Source organism: Notolabrus celidotus, chromosome 16, assembly GCF_009762535.1.
Source record: "Notolabrus celidotus isolate fNotCel1 chromosome 16, fNotCel1.pri, whole genome shotgun sequence".
In the NCBI taxonomy this organism is placed as follows: domain Eukaryota; kingdom Metazoa; phylum Chordata; class Actinopteri; order Labriformes; family Labridae; genus Notolabrus; species Notolabrus celidotus.
The window spans coordinates 2,291,162-2,309,342 of record NC_048287.1 but is presented as its reverse complement, the minus strand read 5'-3'; the positions used below and the strand labels follow the sequence as shown (position 1 = coordinate 2,309,342).

Here is an 18,181-nt window from a genome sequence, read left to right as displayed (position 1 = left end):
AGATTTGAAGATCTAGTGGATGATTTTTATTTATCATGGATAAGTGCTAGCGCTAGTTAGCATAGCTACATAGCTACATGTCGTAGCTGTGTACCAAGACACACGTCGACATACTGACAAATAAAACAACAAGAAACACTAAATCTGTGACCAATCCTTCAGAAAAGGTCCTGCTGCCTTTCTGGTAGAGGTCGGTTTTACTCCCCACGTCTGCAGATTTGAAGATCTAGTGGATGATTTTTATTTATCATGGATAAGTGCTAGCGCTAGTTAGCATAGCCACATAGCTACATGTTCGTAGCTGTGTACCAAGACACACGTCTACATACTGATAAATAAAACAACAAGAAACACTAAATCTATGACCAATCCTTCAGAAAGGTCCTGCTACAGGCGCCTCTCCGTCAGGATCAGATTCAGAGGGTTGAAGTAACGTGATCTCTGAGCAGCCGTGTATATTCAGCCAACATGTAAACATTAGATCAACGTGCTGGAGAGCCGAGGCACATCCACTTCCGGAGGGGGCGTGGTCAGAGAGAAAACAGAGTGTTCTGATGAGGAATGAAGAAGAGGACTTTTCAGGCAGACCAAAATCTGATTTCAAAGTGTTTTTTTGAGCATAAACTTTAAAGACATGTTTTGGGGACCTCTTAGACCAATATATATTGATGTAAAAAGCCTGATATGTCCCCTTTAAGAAGACCAAGAAAAAGAAGTGTGCTGGGGTTATCAATCAGAGGCATGGATGGAATAAAAGCTTATGTCTACCTCTTTTAAGACGACGCCTCAATTCAACTTTTGCAAAATTCATTAATACATTTGTACTGAGGGTGATTCCTCGACATGCATGGTGATTGTTTTCTGCACGTGTTTTCATGCTGCGAGCAGACATTATATTGTTTTTTGGAGTTGGATTGCTGAGGAGTGAGACATCTTGCATTCTTACGATCTGTGAATGAATAAATGGGGCATGCCAAACAGGAAGCGGCGGGTAAACAAAACAGCAAAATGAATTACTGAGGAGTGAGACATCATGTGCAATTACCATCTCTGTGGAAAACAATGTGAGGAGAGGGCGAAGAAAAAAGATGAAGTGGTATGAGGTAAAGGTTTACAGGTGAGGCACTCACAATGGTTAAGTTGAATGTCTTGGTGCCTTCTCTTACCATGCACGGTAACACTTTACAATAAGGGTCCCCTAATTAGCGTTAGTTAATGCATTATGAAGCATTAATTAACAGTTTAATAATAGTTTAATAATAATTATAATGTATTACCTAACATTAACTAACACATTAGTTAGTGCATTAATAAGCAGTTAATTAATGTCCACTGGTCAGAGTTAATTAATACATTATTAAGCATTAATAAATGTTACAAAACTTAATTAGTTAACCATTAGTGAATGCTTTCTGGACCCTTATTGTAAAGTGTAACACATGCATCACTTAGGTAACACATTATAAATGCTAAACTGCCTCATAAGCATAAGCATAAGCGTGTGCATCACTTTTAAGTGTCCTCTGGAAACACTTCTGTTGTGTTGCTGTTTATTTGCAGCGCGTTTTTCTAATGTATTGTGTCTTTGCATCGCGTTTTCTAAATGCTGAGCATGTGTTGTCAAATTGATGAAGATGTTTTCTTAATTTGCTTGTGTTTTGTGTTTTCTTCAGTTGCAGTGCTGTGAGCTCTTAGGGCCACCGTACTTCTCTGTGCCAGTTGAGATGTTATCTGTGATTATCTGTTTTAATTCTAAATAAAATGTGTTGAATTCTTTATATGTGTTGCTTCAACTACATTTCAACTCATTTTGCTTCAGCGTATGTGTTACCTAAGAGATACATGTGTTACACTTTACAATAAGGGTCCAAAAAGCATTCACTAATGCTTAACTAATTAAGTTTTGAAACTTTTATTAATGCTTAATAATGTATTAATTAACTCTGAGCAGTAGACATTAATCAACTGCTTATTAATGCATTAACTAATGTGTTAGTTAATGTTAGGTAATACATTATAATGATTGTTAAAATATTACTAAACTGTTAATTAATGCTTAATAATGCATTAACTAACGCTAATTAGGGGACCCTTATTGTAAAGTGTTACCGCAGCCTTGAGGGTAAATTACTCCTGGACTTTGACGGGTAAATTCCACCAGATCCGTGTCCGGTCCGTCTCCGGTTTCTATTCTATTCAATGTGTTAACTTCCACTGGATCCGCTCCGTTGCGTCCCGGCTGCGTCTCTGATCCGGCAGGTTGGAGTCCTCCGGATCAGATACACAAGACTTCTACTGTTGCCGGATGACGGAGCACGATGCATCAATCTCAACAGAGCAGATGGAGCGGGACAGGAAGTCAGGTTTCACCAAAACCAAATGAAAGCATCCTGTTAATTTTCAGAATAAAACCACTAAGCTACCATGTGACTTCTTTACCAGCAGTAGTTTGTACCATTGTAGCTCATCAGAGTTGTCTTGCAGTTTTTTTGACTGAACATAACCGAGGTTTGAAAAGCCACAGCGGTTCTACCATCACTGAAGTTGTGTACAGTAGTCCATGGTCAGACAGCTGCTTGCCCCGTTCACCACACACCTGCTAGAATATTCGTGGGGGTGGGGGAAGCTGGTCTTCAAATTCAAAGAGGCCTATTCTGATACACAAACCTGCAAACATTTTCTGGGGGTTCTACGGTGGCATTATACACATGAATGCAACTTTTTGCAGATTGAAATCATAAGAATAGAAGGTTCGACACACTGTCAGGGGTTTTCATGTTGGGTTGAATCTGGCGCCCCCTCTGGACGAAATCTGTAATGTCTGAGTGATGAGGTAATGTGTTCTCTTTAGTCCTCAAAGAGCAGTGAAGCATTCACACGTCCGCATAAACCATAGACTGTATAAAATATGGATGTAGTATCTGTGATGTCACCCATCTGTTCCTGAGAGCTGTTTTGAAGCCAATCGACGGCGGCAGCCATATTGGAAATGCAGAACTCAACCAGGCAGAGTGTGACGTAAAGGGGCGGAGTTTGAGCCTCCTAGCCAACAGCTATGTGTTCCCGACCGGGAGTCAAGTCAGTCATGTCCTTATTTGGGCAAAAACTCCTAATCTTAATATCTTCTGAACCGTCACGTTAGAAAAAATTCACCCCCTGTACAGTGTGCGCTGATAGAGAGATTAGCTGCGTAGGGCCAAGCTGTTTTTTAACCAGGCTGTAAACATGTTTATTAATGCTGCAAAGATCGTCTTTTTCCCATTCATATCTATGTGGTTTCCTGTGTTTCTGCAGCCAGCCTCAAGCAGATTCTCAATGAATTGCAGTTTACAACACTTCCACATGTGCTTCATAGTTTGAGACCGGAGGTTGCTGCTTGGCATAAACATTAAACCCTGTTCATAGACATGTATCTCTTTTAGCCAGCAGAGCCCTGGTTGTAGAGTTTCTCCGTCTGAAACAGAAAACGGACGTCTGTTTGATAATCCTGCTCCAGTATCAGCCGTGAGGACAAAGAAAAAACTTCTCACTGCCAACTTTACCAGCAGAGCTCTAAACAGAGACACTTCAGGGTGAATCTGAATCGGCTTTTGGCACAGAGGTACTAAAGTTCAGTATAAAGAAATAACCAGCCTTGTTGTTGATCATTTTTAATTTACAATATAAGACATGAAGAGGCATCAGCGTTGTTTGAGAGAGATGCTGTTTCAAAATCAGAAAAACCTCCTGACAGTGCCTTTAATATTATGTATGCACAATACCCATAATTATTTATACTTAAGAACAAAGTGAGGGACAGACAGAATATGCTGCATTTAGCTAGCTCCCAACATTAGGTTAGCTAGTTCTATACTGTGAATGTTGTGTCACATCTATTTTCCCTTCCCTTTAAGCTTCCCGGACAAGAACTGGAAGCTTGCCTTTACTCATTCATAAAGGATCCTGGATATGAGGGTAAAAATGTTTATGCTAATTTATTTTAAATAATTCACATTTTGGTGGTAATGTTTTTGAAATGGTGTGAGCTATATCTGATTTAGAAGAACCTTTGCTTTCTTTGATAAACGTAAACAAAAGGACTGAGGTGAAGCTGAAGTTGAACGCATAAAATAAACATGTTTTGTTGTTTTAGGACTAGAGTCAAACTTTTTTTAATCTGCCATCTTACAGCCTCGCAACACAACCCTCGAAAGGATCACCCTACAAGACTTTTGGAGTATCGGTTTACAGCATACTCCAGTCCAAACAAGGCCAGTTTGCATTATTTAAGCTGCCCCGACTGGCCACTTTAATTGAGAGTCTTCTCTTGGCTAGCCGTCTGAGCAGACAGCTCAAGGCGGGCCCTAAGCAGCGTTCTGCATGCCGGTGGCGAAGGAAAATGCACATCTTAGTGGTATTTCAAATATGAATGCAGGATTTGTTCAACATGGAAATGTGACAGTCCTAACATTGAGTAATCAAGCAGGGCCCAAGGCAAGCTTTGCACCAGGTGGAGACTGTATCCACCGCAATATGGTGATGGGACTGAATGGATGATTCCTTCAGAGATGCAGAGAAAGACAACTGAACCAACAGCTGTGGAGAGAGAAGCTGTTATTAAGCTCCTTTTGTGCATGTTGAACAAAATGTTGTTCACTTGTTTTATGAATGCAATGTAAGGCGTTGTGTTGTTTGATCTCGACTGTGTTTATAACTAAGTTGCTAATTTTATCCATTCAGTTTGGTGGGGGCACATAGTGTGAAGTATTGTTGGGTTTATAACAGCTGTTAATACTTTTTGTGTCATTGCAACAAGGGAAGTCACATTCAGATGATTCTTTATTTAGAATACAGACTAGTGCTGGGAGAAATTGAAAATGATGTTATCAGGATGACGTATTTCATATCAGTCGATATCGATAATTATCACATTAAATATCAAATCATTATTTCATTTAAATGTAAACTTAGATTTTTGCTGATTCAAAACAAGAGATTTGAAGGACGTCTGCATATAAACTGGATGAAATTTGGTGCAGTTTTTGCACAAGTGATAGAAATAATCCAACAATGCAAGCGTAGGTCAGAATATAAAAATCATACATGCATATGAAACTTTAGTGTTAGCAGATTTAGATTAATGTATTTATTTACTATAGGGTCTAAAAGTTTTCCTGTTAACTAAAATACACACTTTTAAGTTATTTCACAAAATTAAGCAGTAAAAGTCCAAATTTGAAAAACAAAACTAAATCTGAAGTCGACATATCTTGAGGTTTTGTTGCATTCAGAACTTGAGGAAGAACCAATGCTTGTTGGCTGAAGGTTTGGAGTACAGACTAGTGCTGGGCGAAATTGAAAATGATGTTATCAGGATATAATATTTAATATTAGTCGATATTGATAATTATCACAATAACTATCAAATCATTATTTCATTTAAATGTAAAGTCAGATTTTTGCTGATTCAAAACAAGAGATTTGAAGGACGTCTGCATATAAACTGGATGAAATTTGGTGTAGTTTTTGCACAAGTGATAGAAATAATCCAACAATGCAAGCGTAGGTCAGAATATAAAAATCATACATGCATATGAAACTTTAGAGTTAGCAGATTTAGATTAATGTATTTATTTACTATAGGGTCTAAAAGTTTTCCTGTTAACTAAAATACACACTTTTAAGTTATTTCACAAAACGAAGCAGTAAAAGTCCAAATTTGAAAAACAAAACTAAATCTGAAGTCGACATATCTTGAGGTTTTGTTGCATTCAGAACTTGAGGAAGAACCAATACTTGTTGGCTGAAGGTTTGGAGTACAGACTAGTGCTGGGCAAAATTGAAAATGATGTTATCAGGATATAATATTTAATATTAGTCGATATCGATAATTATCACGATAAATATCAAATCATGATTTCATATAAATGTAAAGTCAGATTTTTACTCCTGAGTGAAAGTTGAAGACAGTTTGTTAGTTTGGATCTGGATTTAGTTTCTGATGAACTTCTTGAATCCATCATTTCTGACGGTGCTAACAGGAAGCAGGTCTTTCATTTAGAATGAGATTTTTGTGAAGTTTTAGTTTTTAATTCTTATTTTTCTCAGGTTGAGCTTATTTCCATAATTTGATTTAAATTTACTACAAATATATATCAAATTGTATTCTGTGTATCAGTTTATAGAGCATTGTTTTGAGTTGTTCTCTCCCCTTTAAGATTACTAAGGGTTACAGACAGTGATGTTGTTTCCCACAGTACAGTGAATGCATCACGGTTATTCAGTGTTCAGTTGTCCTACGGTCGTGGTGGACATTAAACGTGTTCACAGCAGAAGTTGTCTCTGTGCTCTTCCTTTACCCACATCCTGAAAGTAGATTTAATGAAGTGTATGAAGTTAATAGTTAACACAGAGTCGACTCAGTGTCAGACTAACGACTCTGCTTTCAGCTGCTAGCTTTTCAGTTTTCTTCAGTGTCGCTCGTTTCAGCTGTGTTTACATTCTGCTCCTAATGTCTTTAAGCCCCGCCTACCTCTCACCCTGCAACATGATTGGCTGCTCAATGCAGTCTTCTTCTTCTGTCTAATGTTGGGTGGCTACTAGCGTTCAAGGCTCACTCGCGCCCCCTCATTTATTAGTGTTTGGGGGTGTAATTACAGGTTTATTTATGTACATTTTTAATTGAATATTTTTCTTATTTATATTGAGAAAAATTATATCACGATAATAATCGTTATCAAATTATCGCCCAGCATTATTACAGACTGTAGGAGCCAGGTGAGGTACGCCCTCTAAGCCTCCAAGACAAACTCAGTGAACCTCTCCACACCGTCCAGCAGACTTGTTTTATTAAGAGAAAATTAATTGCAACTTCTGTAAATGGGCAGCTGAAAACCACACACTGTGTTCCTGTTTGTTTGTTTTATTGCATTTGTTTTAGAGCCTGACTCGTAGGATTTTTACTTTAACTCTTCCTGTCCCATTAAAGTTACTAACCATAGACCTTTCTGGAGTCCCTGAGCTCCCTTGTCTCGTAGGTTCCTCTGAGCTGCCGTAGACGTCCTCCTGCTGTGGACGTTCCAGCCTCCAGCTGATATCACCGCTCCCTCTCTCTCTTATTCTCCTCTATCCCTCTTTACAGACCCAACTCAGTCGACGCAGATGTCTGTCTAACATGAGTCTGGTTCTGCTCTGGGTTTCTGCCTGTTAGAGGACGTTTTTCCTCTCCACTGTAACTAGCTAAATACTGTGAGGTGCAATGCTCATGGTGGATTAAGGTGGGGTCAGACTGAGTCTTATCCTGTCTTGGTGTTGGCTCTCTGTTCATAATTTGAGAGTGGTCTAGACCTGCTCTGTTTGGAAAAGAGTCTTGAGATAATGTTTGTTGGGATTTGGTGCTATACACCACAATAAAGGTGGTCAACCAGATATTGCAAATGCAGACTGAAGTGCTGCAGAATTATTCAGCACACTAACATTTTCCAGCAGATAAAAGAGTCTGGATCTAGTTGGCTGCAGATTTAACATAACAAGTCTTTTTTTCAGACTCTCACACTCTGTATTGTACATACAGTCCAGCCCATCCTCTCATTCTGGACTCTTTCCAACAGTCAGACTGCGCCAATTATGCTCATCCAGGTGAAGCTGGAAATGACAGCAAATGGCTTTCTTCCAACAGTGTTTTATTGTAATGCTTTTAATTAGCAACAACTATGTCTGTTTACACACACAGGAACACAGATGACTCATGTTCATATTTCAGGTTTGACATTTTAACTATAATGGAGATTAACAGGTCTCGTATCAGAGAGAGACAAAAAGCTGAATCACAGCCTCATCAGCTCATTATGGCTGCTATAACAAGTGAGAACATGCATCCTACATTAGCAGAGAAATCAATGCAGCCTTGTGACTCGTGGCGTCTGTAAACGAGGCACTGTTAGGTTTTATAGCCGGGGTCTGCCTGTGTTAGTCCTGGCCTACATTGATTCCAGTGGGAGCTGTAGCAAAGAAGAAACAGAGCTCTGCAAACACCTCTACCCCACAGCACCGCTCAGCAGTCTTCCTCTGCTCGTCTGAATGCAGAGCGGGCTGCTGAAGCTCCCCTGTCTGCCCTCTTACAGTTCACTTGCAAGTTCACTACATGAGCGGGTCAAATCACGAGTCTGCTCTCTGCTTCAGACAGGTTCAGAGCTGCGGCTGCGCCTCCACCTCACTGTGTGGCTCAGCGTGTCGGCCGGCCGCGGATCCACAGATCATTATCGCTATCAAGCACTGTTTCCCCAACAAAACAATATCTCTGCCTTTGATCCTCTGCCAAAGCTTATTTTTGTTCACTTCTGGGCATTCTAACCCAGGAACTGCTCTCACTTGGGGCAAAACTCAAGCACGGCTAAAAATACCCCACTGTGCAGCTGATGAGATGGAAATGTATGAATTAACGATGGGACATCGGAGGACAGGGAAGCTTTTCCTCACCTGCACAGTTTGTGCAGATAATGTGTGTCTTTTGTTATTGTTTCTCTTTTATGGGGAAGCTAGCTGAGGCAGCTAATGTAATGCAAACATTGTGCTCGGCTCCCGCTGAGGAATATCCAATTAAAAAGCACTAGATGTGGAGTGTCTGTGCAACACTGAGGTTAGGACATTCAAACTGGGCCAGAGGTTCTGAAACATTCAGAGTGGGCTGCACGCTGCTCTGCATCCTCACCCTGAACAAACAGAATACATCTGCTGCAGGAAGGGACTCTCCATCTCCTCACACAGTACTGTTTACACACGCTTTCAGGACATTTAGACAAAGGTTGTATTAGTTTACTGTTTTAATAATAGTTCCTCCACAGTAATGATAGTGATATTAATGAAGCTCTTTACAGGGTGCAATGTTTCCCTAAGCCAGGCATGTGCAAAGTACGGCCCGGGGGCCAATTGCGGCCCAAGGTCCATTTATTTATGGCCCCAAGCTTCCATCTTAAATTGTGTTATTTATAGCAAAGAAATTAATCACCTTCTGAATCATCTGTACATTTGCAGTTTCTTTCAAGCGCTGAATCAAAACTAAAGTCAATCCAGAAACATCTCAAAAAACATCATGTGGACTACTTGTATAAAAGAGGAGGACTCTGCAAGACGGCAATAAAGAAGAAACAAACACAAGAGCTCTTGAAGCTGACAGGTTTTCAAATGAATGTTTTTATCATGATGTGAAATCTGATCAATTTTCTTGATGAACACTAAAAGTTCAGAAGACAAAAAAGAGGACACAAGACAAGATCAAAATTATGAAATTGTTCAGAACTCAGGCAAATGATTATTATGTTCTCAAAATGTCATCTGCTGGTCAGAAAAGTCTTAAAAACCACAATATTTTTCCCACATTGCCCGATCCTAATAAAAAACATTTTCCTCCAGAAGAAGATAAAGTTTTCTAATGTTTACATGGCTTGTGGAGAACTGAGGACTACCTAGTTACTGATTTATTGAGACAAAATTTAAAATGATTGTTATTAAATAGAGATTTCCAGTCTCAGTAGGAGCCACTGACCCAGAGGTATTCTGACAACAACATATGGTAAATGGACTTGGTAAATGGACTTGGTAAATGGACTTGTACTTATATAGCGCTTTTCTAGTTTTTCTGACTACTCAAGGCGCTTTTACACTACTTGTCACATTCACCCATTCATACCCATTCACTCACTGATGGTAGAGGCTGCTACAGTAAGGGACCATCAGTATTAGCTACTCTCATTCGTACACATTCACACACCTCTGAACAACAGAGGGAGCAATTTGGGGTTCAGTGTCTTGCTCAAGGACACTTCGGCATGTGACTGCCGGAGCTGGGATCGAACCGCCAACCTTCCGATTGATAGACGACCGACTCTACCCACTGTGGCCCTCTTTGAAAAAAGTTTGGACACCCCTGCCCTAAGCAGTCCTTCCAGCACATTGCAAGATTGCGATCGCAACTATCAATGCTTATCAACCAATCGGCGCGATTTCTGTGCGGCCTTGCAATTTTATACAATCACCGCAATTTTCCCACAAATTTGACCAATCACCTTAACCTCAGCCCCTGTACGTCATCGGTTTCCTCATCAATTTCACTTCATTTGTTAGCGGTTGACAAGATGAAGACTTGTCTGACGCGAAAAAAGCACATTTACCAACTAATACTTCCGCCAAAGTTCATGCAAGTCAGTTTCCAGATGATTAACATGAAAGCGGGGGTGAACTGTTTCCCACAGTGTGCAATATCATGGTGGAACGTAAACATAAGTCCTCACTTGATCGTCACGTTTCAACAGAAAAACACGCACGGAGAACGGGTGAAAAGTGAGGTTGACAACATTGTTATTTATAGATACTCAAACACCCTTTTAGTATTCAGAAGCTATAGTTGTATTTATTTACAATGCCTTTTTTCTAGTAGAACAGTGTTTGCAAAGTAGGGGGGAAATATAAATACAAACACTGAACAAATATTTCATTTGAAAATATAGCATCTATTGTAAACAGAATCTTTTGTTTGTTGTAGGAAAATGATTTGCCCAACTTGAATTTAATGCAATTCATTCAAAGAAAGTTGGGACAGGGTCGTGTTTACTACTCAGTTTGAATCTAAATAATATTGTTTTTAATTGTTTAACTGTATGCCAGTGCAGTATTTCACAAAGTCTGGCAGATGAAGATGGAGACTCTCTGTGATGTTACCTGTGTGCAAATAAAGTATATTTTGTTAGGATAGTTGTAATCTCAAGCATTTTGTAGTAAGGTTACCAACAACATTAGAAACAAATACCAATAATTTAGCATATTTACTTCCTCTGAGATGTTATTGGGGACAAAAGCTTTAAAAAAAAATCACAACTTGCACTGCAATTTTTTTAAAAAGCTATTGCAAAATCAGGCTTTTTGGAACGCAACAATCACAAAAAAAACCTCATCAAAATCCTGGAGGGACTGTTTAAGCTCCCTTATGAATGTAAATGTTTTTCATTATGTTCTTGATAGCTTAGTTTGGATATTTTCCACTGTATACTTTTATAATGTGTTCATTTTTGATGCATTCATCACCCTGGGCAGTTTTGACAGTCACCCTCTTTTTTTACCAGGTGCCTCTCATCCTCCTGATGCAGTAATTAAGCATTACAGGTTTAAAGGCAACACTTAAACATTTAACCTGACCTATGGATCAAAACCAGGACGCAATTTAATAAATGGAGCCAGTGTGACTTTAAACTAAATACTCTCTCTTATACATTTAGCCCCCAGATATCTATAATTAAAGTAGTGCACCTGTTCCTCACTTTAATGCTACAGCTTAATTAACACAGGAATGTTGGTGTGAAACAGGTGTGGGTGCAGAGACAGGTACTAAACATCACAGAGGATGTTTAGTGTATCAGTTAGTGGGACAAAGACTTCTTGCAGAAGATGCAGAGTACAAACATGTTTTTATTTCATACGTTCAAATGTTTTTTTATCATCAAATCACACATTGATTATAATGTAAGTTATGCTCTTATAATTAAAGGTCAGTTTAAACAGGAGGATGCAGATGCTTTGCACTGCATGTAATGTAAGGTAAATGTTGCTTCTCCAGAACTGCACGCGATAACGAGTAGTCCTTAGTTTTCCACCATCAATAGAAAATCAATAGAAGAAGGATTTCTGATAAATCTAAGATATCATGCAACAATGCACCTGACATTTTCATTTTTTACAGTGTTATTTATACATTTAAATAATATCAGGGTTCCCACTCTTTTCCAGAGATCATTTTCCAGGACATTTCCAGGACATTTTCAGTGATCATCAAGCTGGTATGACAGTCTAAATTGAGTTCCTAATTTAGTTCCTAAATAGTCTAATATGTTCCTCTCAGTGGAAGTCTACATTGAAAGACATGTAGTCTATGGCTATCCATGAAATCATTTCTTACATGCTTAAAAATTAAGGCAAATTAATTGAACAATGCAACCACAGATGTACAGCACTTCACTTTATTAGTGCAACCAAGTAATAATGATGGCCAACTCTCATCTCAGCTTTCTCTTTTCTCAAAAAAAATAAAATTATCTAAGTAAAAAACAAAAGAGCCAGCAAAGGAATCTGGAAGCTGCCTTAGTGAAATAAATAAATAATAATAACAATCAGAGGATCAGTGCATAAATTGACCTAAATAGAACTGAATGACAAAAATGGCCACAAATGTTGAATGGGGATGTGTTTTTTTAACCTTGTCAGGTCGCACGCAGTCATGTTGGAATAATTTTCCAGGACAATCTGTGATTTTCCAGGACATTTGACTTTTTCTCCCATTTTCCAGGTGTTTTCCAGTACTGGAAAACTGGTCAACTGTTTTCCAGGTTTTCCAGGACGCGTGGGAACCCTGAATATGGTGCATGTATCATTACATTTTTATTATGAAGTAAAAATAGCATGGACTTTATCTTGTTGCAATTTTCTTCCATTTTTGGTTTGCAAGACAACAACAGCGGCCGAGACTGTTTCCCACACTGGATTTGTAAATTATTAAGTGACAGCCAAGGATTATGATTTCCAAGGTCAGGGAGAAGTTTCTTACTCAGAAAATGTATTATACTTCCTTTTGGTGTTACAAGAAGTGTTACTTGCAGTCCCTGTGCCCCCGTGTTCTGCCGAGTAGCACTGATTTCATGTAAATAACAGATGCACTTCATGCCTCGGGAGGTGTTTCTGCACCTAGAAGTCTGTCATTAGTATTCAGCTGGGGATTTTTCATTCCATGTAGGCTGCTGGTCCTGCCTGGCTCTTATTTTGGCTTAAGATATTTCTGCAGCTCCAAGTGTCTGCTGCTGACTGTATGAGGCTTGTCACAGGGGCAGAGATATGCTCCTTTTGGGAGAAGAGCTCTGCGAACGGCCCAAACTTATCAAAGCTGCCCGCCGCTGTCCCCCAGCTCCCAACACAATGCTCCCCTAATTTCTCCTCAATGGGAGTCTCTCCGGACCTGGAGTAATCTCATAGTCACCGCTTGCACGCAGTAACTCTGGTTACTCTAGCTGTGTTCTCTGCTTCCCCTGCCAATTGCATAATCAGGTCCAGAACTCATCAGCAAGATGGCAGAAGAAGTGCTCTATTAAGCCTCATCCTGTTCCATCTGTTGTGTAAGAGAGAGATAACAGTATTTACAGTTTTGGAGTTGCGGCAGACTGTTTCGGCCAAATTTTGTGCACCGCAGAGTTCTGCTTACTTCATAAAATGTCACGGATTAATTCTGCCGCTTGCGATGGTGTCCAAATGCAATGTTTGCCCTCACTAGAAATATCACAAACTAACTTTACTGGAACTGTTACATCAAGAACTAGTGTTTGCTTCAACTATCTAAATGAAAAACACAGGAAACATTTACACCAAAGCTGTTTCTTTCAGCTGTGCTGCCTCAGACTTTAAGTATTCCATCATTTATTTTTAATTTGGGGAAATGGACAGTTTTGCTATCACTCTGCAAGAGACCTGCTCACTGGATAAAGGTTTTTAAAAGAGACTCTGTCAGGGAAATGGTTGTCTTTTAACTGGTATTTAGTATTCACTTCTCTCTTTTTTTTTTAAAAGGGGAAAATGTGTTCTTAGAAGAAAAAAAGACTAACCCAGATATGAATGAGAAAAGCAGCAGATAACAAAACTGCTGAGTAAAACACAGCCTTATCTCCCTCACAGACTGGAATACATTTGCCTTACTGTACATGAATCAGCTCACTGAAAGATGCATTAACCTCGCTCTGTTCTTTCAAACCAGACTCCATCTGCAACTGATAGTGTCAGGCCATCACATCCATTACTCCAACATACACTTAATGAGAAGCAGTCAGAGATTCAATGAGAACGAGGTGAGCTTTTACTCATCACTGTATCAGTCAGTGACAATATTCTGGATGATGGTTTTGGGTGGGATTAACACGACTTCAGCACGTCACACAGGAGTCATGCTGTGTGTGTGTGTGTGTGTGTGTGTCCGCTCAAATCAGGAACTCAGAAGTGCTGAGGGTGAAATTAAATCTAAAGGAAAAGGAAAAGAACGTGCCGAGATCTGACCGGATGAAAATTAAAAGTAACTTTAAGATGAAATAACTCAGTGCACCTTGCAGTCAGTTCATTTTTTAATCGATCAATATGAACGAACGAATAATCTCCAAGTTTTTCTTTTTTTGCAAAATGAAAACTATTTTTTATTACAAGCTTAAAGATGGACACAAACTACACCTCCTCTCCTTTTAACCTCTCTGTACGCTGAAAAGCAGGCTTTCTGAAGACTTCAGACGCGGGCTCTGGAAAGCAGTGAAGGACATTTTTGCCTGTTTTATGTCTAGACTTCACTTTTTATCAGTAGATATAAAAATAAGAAAAACACAGCAGTGGGGTTTGAAATTAAAGCTCACAGATAGTTTCTGTCAGTCTTTTTGTGACAGACGTGAAATCTATGTTAAAGAACTGTAAACACTGAGTAACACGCTGATGGTAGAAATATGGAATATAATAAGAGTAAATCTAAACTAAACCCTTGATTTGATTATTATAAATAATGCTGCTTGTTTAAATGAGCTCAATCCTGAAATCTTCACCTGTCACAGCTACATTTAGGTGTTTATTTAATCACCTGCACAGATGACTAATCATCATTAAAAGTGAACATCAGCCCTCTTGAAAAGTTTAAACAGCGCCAGTGTATGCAGAAAAGACACACTGTTTGTCACTTTAGTAATCTCTGAGCAAGTAAACAACATTAACATTGGATCACTTCTCTTCTGCAGGATGCTTTTAAGGATCTCCTGTTGTTCCAAGTTCTGGAGGCAGAGACTAGAGGGGGACACGGCTCGCTGAATAACACCGGCCTGGTGCAGGAGCTGCATCTGTGGCTACAATAGAATTAGTTACAGTGCAGCTGCTCCTTGCGTGTTGCCTGTAAAGCCAACAGTCTAGCAGACTCTAGACAGAGCCCGTGAGTGGTACTTGAAGGAGGCACTTGGATGCTATAACAGTGCACTTCCCACATGAGGAGCTCCACGGGGCCGCGTCTGAAGGAGTGTTTGCAAAAAAAATTCCCGACAGCTTCAAAGCAGAAAGCTGTGCAACGGATTAATTAAAGCGTCTGCAAGCTGCTCCATCCGTTCAAGATTCCATTTCAGTCACGTCCATTTCTTCAAAGCAGGACACACACATGTACATTCCAATAAGAGCGTGATCATTCCACGGCAGCTCACACATGCCTGCATGGGATAGGGGTGGCTGGAGCCTGCAAAGTGGGATGTCAAGTTGCTGATCATCCATTAACTGCTGCTTACAAGCATTTTCAAAATATTCACTTTGTTATTGTGAACCTTCATCCGCATGTTTCCAGGTTTGTGCAGAAAGTAAAGCAGCAACAAATGACTTACTCAGAGGTGTCAACAGTGACAAGTTGGCACTCTTTGTTATTTTCTCAGAGCAGGTGAAATGTAAAGTTTGTTGTAGTAATGATCAGGTTCAGTCCTCAGTTAAAGCTGCCTCTCTTTCCCCTCATTTCCACACCACTGAAGGCTCTACATGGCACATTTGCTCAATAACAACTTGGCAAAACAGCCATGATGCTAAAATGACCTCGCTATTTTAGTGTGACCAAACAGGAAATTGTAAGTAGACCCACAAACCTCTTATTTATAACTTGAAGTAGGCGGGCTGGTGGAGTCATGTAGCCTGCAGCCCAGCACCATGCGTAAAACCTGAACAGTGAGCTTTAGACTCGCACCGTCTCCACGCAGCTAAACTGTTTACTTCAGTATTTAACCACGGGTATTTACCTTGATCCAGTAGCCGGAGGGAGTGCTGAAAAGACGGATCCAGCGTGTCCTTCTCTGCCATAAGCTCCGGCAAGTACTTCTCGCTGTCCATCTCGTCCTCTGCAGTGGGCTCCACGGAGAGACTCTGATGTGTGTCGAGTAAATGAGAAACAAAACTTGCTCAGCGTCCAAAAGGCTCCAAGTTAGCTCCAGATGTATTTTCGGAAGGCAAACACGCGGCTGATAGTGTCATTCAAGCCCGCGCTACCAGAGCAGTCCTCAGTCCTCGCCACACACACACACTCTCTCACACACAGTCAGTGGTTAGATGTGAGCGGAAGGGTTTTATCCCATGGAAGAGCTGCTCAGCCTGCAGAGCCCCGCTTCGCATTACAGCCTGAGTGAGGGTCCCTCTCTTCTCTGGGTGGACAGGCTCTTTGAAGCTCACGCTGTTGTATCCAGTGCTGAAGTGAAGCAGCGGCAGCTATTGGTTGCCAAACGCCACACGCAGCCGGTGGGAAGAGGGCGGAGCGACGCGCCGGAGCTGTCCGCGGTGCTGAATCCCGCCATTACCATATCATTATCATAAAGTTATCATGGACACGGGCGGCATTTCACAAGCACTGAGCTGGAGCAGAGGACAGCAGTCTGATGTCAGCCATCACTAAAACTAGGAGAGCTTGTTTTCCTTCCTCTCCTGTTAATACGCACAATCTATACAGCACTTCATTTACAGCTCTCCTCACTCTAAATGTACTCAACCTGGCTTATCTGCTCTTTGAGTCTGAGGACAAACTTATCAAATTATGAACTACAACACAGATGTGAGAGTGAATCAGAGATCTATCATACAGTACAAAGAGTAGGCTTCAAACTTTCCTTTTTGATAAAGCTTATAGTTAGAGCTGGATCAGGCTTGGACCAGCTCTTAGTTATGCTGCTATAGGCTTAGACTGACACACTGGGATCCTATCTCACCCCCTTCCCCCCAACCCCCTCATCACTTACTGTAACTCTACCTGTCCCATTAAAGTTACTAACCATAGACCTTTCTGGAGTCCCTGAGCTCCCTTGTCTCGTAGGTTCCTCTTAGCTGCCGTAGACGTCCTCCTGCTGTGGACGTTCCAGACTCCAGCTGATACGGACGTACTGGACTCCAGTGGCAACAGCTCCTACTACTCGTCTCATCACTATCACTGCTCCCTCTCTCTCTTATTCTCCTCTATCCCTCTTTCCAGACCCAACTCAATCGAGGCAGATGGCTGTCTAACATGAGTCTGGTTCTGCTCGAGGTTTCTGCCTGTTAAAGGAAGTTTTTCCTCTCCGCTGTAACTAGCTAAATACTGTGAGGTGCAATGCTCATGGTGGATTAAGGTAGGTGAGTCTTATCCTGTCTTGGTGTTGGGTCTCTGTTCATAATTTGACATAGAGTGGTCTAGACCTGCTCTGTTTGTAAAAGAGTCTTGAGATAACGTTTGTTGTGATTTGGCGCTATACAAATAAAGATTGATTGTAAGCATGCTTTGAACATGTAGCATGGACAGGGAGTGATATTTGAGCGGACGGAGCTGGAAAATACAATTCTATAATTTTTGTAATTTCTGAAATTAAAGTGAATTTTACATGCAGCTGGTTGAGAGCAAAACAGAGCAACAAGTACAGTTGTTCACCCACTTCTGGTTTTTATCTGTTAGACAAAACATGACATGACACAATATCCTGTCTTGGTGTTGGGTCTCTGTTCATAATTTGACATAGAGTGATCTAGACCTGCTCTGTTTGTAAAAGAGTCTTGAGATAACTTTTGTTGTGATTTGGCGCTATACAAATAAATAATGCAGTATACGGAAGAGTAGCTGTGCGAGGACCAACCAGAGCTCCTGCTCATCCACCAAATTAACTCAACCATTAAACTAATGAAGATTTCACCACTTCAATTATAAAAGCCTTCTTAGAGAAAGGGTAATTAAGTCATTAATGAAGCTGAGTTCAGTTGGTGTTTAACTTTAGTGGTGCGAATTACCAAAAAGTAACTAAGGCACATTAAACCAAGGGGCGTCTGCACACAAAATACTGATTCTCAGGACCTTGTAAAAGGTCCAATGGCCTTGGTTATCTGGCATTGCAGGTTGGCTCTCATTTTTAAAATAAAGTTAATTTTAAATGCTATTTATTCTTATTTTTACCACTATATATATATATATATGTATATATATATATATTCAAATCATATATAAATGTATATTTTATTTATTTATTTATTATTAATGTATTTTTCTCTTCATTGTATAGATGGTGGGTAATATAGAAACTGTGCATCAAGCTGTGAAAAATCAAACTAATCAGATACAAAAGGTATTTATTCTTATTTTTTACCATTTATGTATTCATTTTATATA

General features: G+C 40.1%; 1 protein-coding gene across 1 annotated transcript in view; it reads right to left on the bottom strand.

Moving 5' to 3' along the window:
• khdrbs3 (KH domain containing, RNA binding, signal transduction associated 3) overlaps window positions 1-16,252 on the bottom strand; it is a 237,573-nt gene extending 221,321 nt beyond the window's left edge. Inside the window, exon 1 of the mRNA XM_034704107.1 lies at window positions 15,804-16,252. Coding sequence (XP_034559998.1) covers window positions 15,804-15,894 — 91 coding nt within the window. The 5' untranslated portion in view covers window positions 15,895-16,252. The remainder of the gene's footprint in view (window positions 1-15,803) is intronic.
• Between the last annotated feature and the right edge of the window lie 1,929 nt (window positions 16,253-18,181).